Source organism: Anarrhichthys ocellatus, unplaced genomic scaffold (assembly GCF_004355925.1).
Source record: "Anarrhichthys ocellatus isolate YVR2014 unplaced genomic scaffold, GSC_Weel_1.0 scaffold28, whole genome shotgun sequence".
NCBI lineage: Eukaryota > Metazoa > Chordata > Actinopteri > Perciformes > Anarhichadidae > Anarrhichthys > Anarrhichthys ocellatus.
Window position 1 is genome coordinate 698,081 of NW_022280058.1, and position 3,854 is coordinate 701,934.

The window sequence follows — 3,854 nt, forward strand, 5'->3', positions numbered from 1 at the left end:
CACACACACACACACACACACACACACACACACACACACACACACAAAATACAGACATGCTAGATTATTAGCTAGCCAAAAAAAATAACAAAAATGGCTCCTTCACAAATGTGACATTCCTACCCAAACTGTAATATGAACTATATGCATGTTCTCACCTATAATGGCCCTTTTTGGTAAGCAGCTCCTTGAACTGGCCCAAAGTCACCACACGGCCTTTGACTGACGTTCGGTATGGGATTGGCTCTCCACAAAAGTAGTAAGCGACCGTCATGTTCTCACACACTTGGCGTTTACCAGACTTATGCCTGAAAGAGAGCAAGAGCCATGTCAAAAACGCTCAAATAAGAATACATTTAAAAGATTAAAAGATATCTTGGCCATGTCACATAATCGACCTGGCGCCTACCTCTGCTTGGCCTGCTGTAGTGCGTTCCTCCTCCTCTCCTCCTCCAGTCTCCTCCTAGCCTCCTCCAGCTGGGTGAGGGGGTTGGGAGCCGGGTTGGGGGGCATAGCTGGGTCCTGGATAAAAGGGTGCGAGGGCTGGACCTGGGTGGACGTTGAGCCGGGGATGGCGGGGGCCACTGAGGAGGGGTTGTTACGCAGCTGGGCGGAGACCCACGGGTGCACGGCTCCAGGGCGCTCCACCGACGTCGGGTGCGGTGACTCGCTGCTGGGTCCCGTCCTCCTCGAGCTACTGGTGCTGCCGCTGGAAACACAAGGAGAGAAGGAAGCAGGATGAATACTGGTAAATCATCATTAATATATATTAATAATTATTCTTAAAGATTTATATTAATCATGAGTAATACACGTCATATCACTCACCCGTGTGAGGTCTTCCTTTGTCTGTCTCCTTCCATCATCCACTGCAGGATCTTCTGGTTTCTCTCCAGGTCCTCCAGCGGTACCTGGCCCTCCACGCCCCGCCCACTCTCCTCTCCTTTGCCCGACGTCTCCGACGTCTTCTTACAACCTCGCCGTGATAGCGTGCTGCCTTTACTACTGCGGAACGAACAGGCGACACATACAGTTGAGGTCATCCGCAGTAAAAACAGCACATGCAGTAACACCGAACAAATGTCGGCACGTTCGACCCCGCTGGCCTACCTGTAGCCCATGCCCTCGAGCGTGCTGGCTCCAGCCCCGTCGGCGTAGTTGCGACTTCTCCCTGCGTACTGGCCAGCCGGGTCTCCGTTCCACATGAGGTTGGCCTGAGACCTAGAGCCCGCCTCCTCCGGCCCTTCTCTTCCTCTGTGGTGATACGGCTGCTTGTGATGATGCATACCTGAGACAGACGTCACAGCCAGTTATTGGTAACATGCTAGCCTCTGTTCAATACATCGCACGAAAAGCACACTACGATGCAGCTTAATTTGACGTCTGCGATGGCATGGGAAAAATGCATTTGAAGCATAATAGAGCACAAACTATAAAATTCGGGACTCTTTTTGTGTTATAACACATGATTCAACACCCGAAGAGCAAAACTTTCCAGCTATGGCTCACCAGGAAATGGTTTTAATAATGTCTTTGTTAATCCAGAACTGTGGCTTGTCGAGATCTTCTTCTGTACTTAAGCAGGGGTTGACAAAAAGGATCGCCTGCTTGTATAACAAGCTTTCATTTTTTTTTTTTTTTTTTTTTAAACATCTAAAAAATTCCCCAAAGGAGAGTCAACTTAGGCTGGCGGAAATCCTGAGGACGAAACTCCAGATTTATTTACTTAAATAAAGATAAAACAATTACCTTTGGTCTATGTTATTATCTGATAACTGCTTATAAGTAATTGATGCTACGATCGAGTCCGTCCTGCTGTTGTAAACATTCACGAGAGCAACAAATGTGTATTCATCCTGTTCTGGTGCGAGTTGCCGAGTCTTGAAGATATCGACCATAGAGAAGCTCCGCCTTCTCTTGAATATTATGGAACTAGATGTCACTCGGCTTGATACTGCTAGCTCACCTAGCATCGTTGAGCTAACGCTAAGAAGGATTGACCCCGTGCCAGGTATGTTTCCATGTTTAAAATCTTACCTTTGACCCCAGCAGGAGGCAGACTGTGACCCCTCCCTGGGGGGCAGTGAGGCGGGCCGATCCCGCCGTCAGGTGACCGTGATGATTTGGGAGGAGATTGCCGACCCCCTCCTCCTAAGGTGCTGTTGGTGGCCCCTGGCGACTGGCAGCCCGGCGTTTTCATCACGCGCTGCACGTGCTCGTCCAAGATGGATTCCGGGTCGTCGTCTTGGGAGTCCTCCATGGCCACCAGGCCGCCGTAAGTGGCGACTGCCGGGTTAGCAGTGGTCTCTGAGTAGCGGGCGCCGTAGAGAGGAGGAAACGACGAGGGGAGGGGGAGTGGTATGCTGTGAGAGGACACGGAGGCCGCCACGGAGACGTCAGCATCATCACCTTCTTCTTCCTGTTGGGAGGAGGAGGAACGTGTTACACCTCTAACTGCACATACACATTGTATAAACTAGTAAGTACAAAGACAGACATCAATAACTGCCCTTACCAAAACTATTACGTGCAGGTACATTTCAGACAAATAATGCAAAAATGATTTGGTTATTTCTTATTAAAAATAACCTAATTCACATTTTTCTAGACTTTTATCCATCACTTGGGAGGAAAAGTGTGTTTAGACAAACACATAGAAGCACAACAGCAAAAGTGCACAAGCCATGCATACTCAAATTAACGTCAAACGCTCCATGACGTAAGTCCTACGGCTATGTCCAACAACAAAGATGTCCCCCCCTGTTCGAACTGCAGTCATGCTGCTCCCGTGGCGTTTCTGCATTATCACCGTTCTGCAGGTTTTGCAAACTTAAAACAAAAGCTTTGTGTACAACGCACGAAGCTGGGCTTAAAAAAGGCAGGAGTGCGGGAAAACCCCCCAAATTGAGACACATATTCCGAATGCACTCAAAGAATGTTCCTGAAACTGGAATAATATCTGCATGTCCCACACGTCTTAACTGGAAAATGCTGCATAAAGAATAAGGTAGAAATGAACGTGTGCATCCCGGCCATTGTCAAGTTCTGAAATCCTAGTGCACTCTCTCCTTTGAGACGATTTGCACCAACCAGTTTCTCATAAATAACAAAATACTTGCACTCATAATTCAAGTATTACTGAGGAAACAACAACATCCCCATTGTGTAAATAACTGGGATGAATTACAGCTGAACTCAGTGTCCGAATTGCATCACATCATGTGCAAACGCAAACGCAAACGCACACACACACACACACACACACACACACACAGTAATACACTCACCAGTCTAACTCTCTTCAGCCTCTCTTCCAGTCTTTCCTGAGCATCTCTCTCTCGGAGAACCGTCTCCAGCCTGCTGATGAGCTCCGCTGCAAACCTCTCAGGCTCTACGTGGATGTCCTTTGGCATGCGGTACGTGCGCTGTATATAGACACAAACACAAAAAAATGACATGCCACAAATTATACACAGCTGAACACATCTACAGATGAAATGTAGATGCCGTTTTAGTAAATTAACGTGTAATAACACACTAACAATATAGTAATTACAATCAATAAAAAAAACAGAAAGATCATAATCGTTTGTTTGTCTCATCAAAGACGATATATGAAAGGTTGGTGTTACCGTTATACTACATGAATACAGATATGAATGCTGAGAAGAGGCCGAGTGAGGAGTGTCTGTGTAACTCACAGGTATATGAGGTAGGGGCACACGTCCATTGGCTTTGGCACTTTCATGCATCTCTTTACGATGCTGCTTCCGATATCTGTATGGAGGAATACCATCTCTGCACGCGCACACACACACACACACACACACACACACACACACACACACACACAC

The 3,854-nt window shown here is 47.4% G+C and overlaps 1 protein-coding gene across 2 annotated transcripts in view; it reads right to left on the bottom strand.

The window, feature by feature from the left end:
* LOC116392052 (axin-1-like) overlaps positions 1 to 3,854 on the bottom strand; it is a 12,512-nt gene that overhangs the window by 3,242 nt on the left and 5,416 nt on the right. The window contains exons 6-12 of one of the 2 annotated variants that reach the window (XM_031863185.1): positions 3,702 to 3,798; positions 3,288 to 3,425; positions 2,038 to 2,419; positions 1,111 to 1,288; positions 829 to 1,002; positions 410 to 709; positions 159 to 308 (exon numbers count right to left, since the gene is read on the bottom strand). In XM_031863185.1, the coding sequence (XP_031719045.1) occupies positions 159 to 308; positions 410 to 709; positions 829 to 1,002; positions 1,111 to 1,288; positions 2,038 to 2,419; positions 3,288 to 3,425; positions 3,702 to 3,798 (1,419 nt within the window). Of the gene's footprint in view, positions 1 to 158; positions 309 to 409; positions 710 to 828; positions 1,006 to 1,110; positions 1,289 to 2,037; positions 2,420 to 3,287; positions 3,426 to 3,701; positions 3,799 to 3,854 lie in introns of both variants that reach the window. The other variant, XM_031863184.1, reaches the window with a different exon arrangement.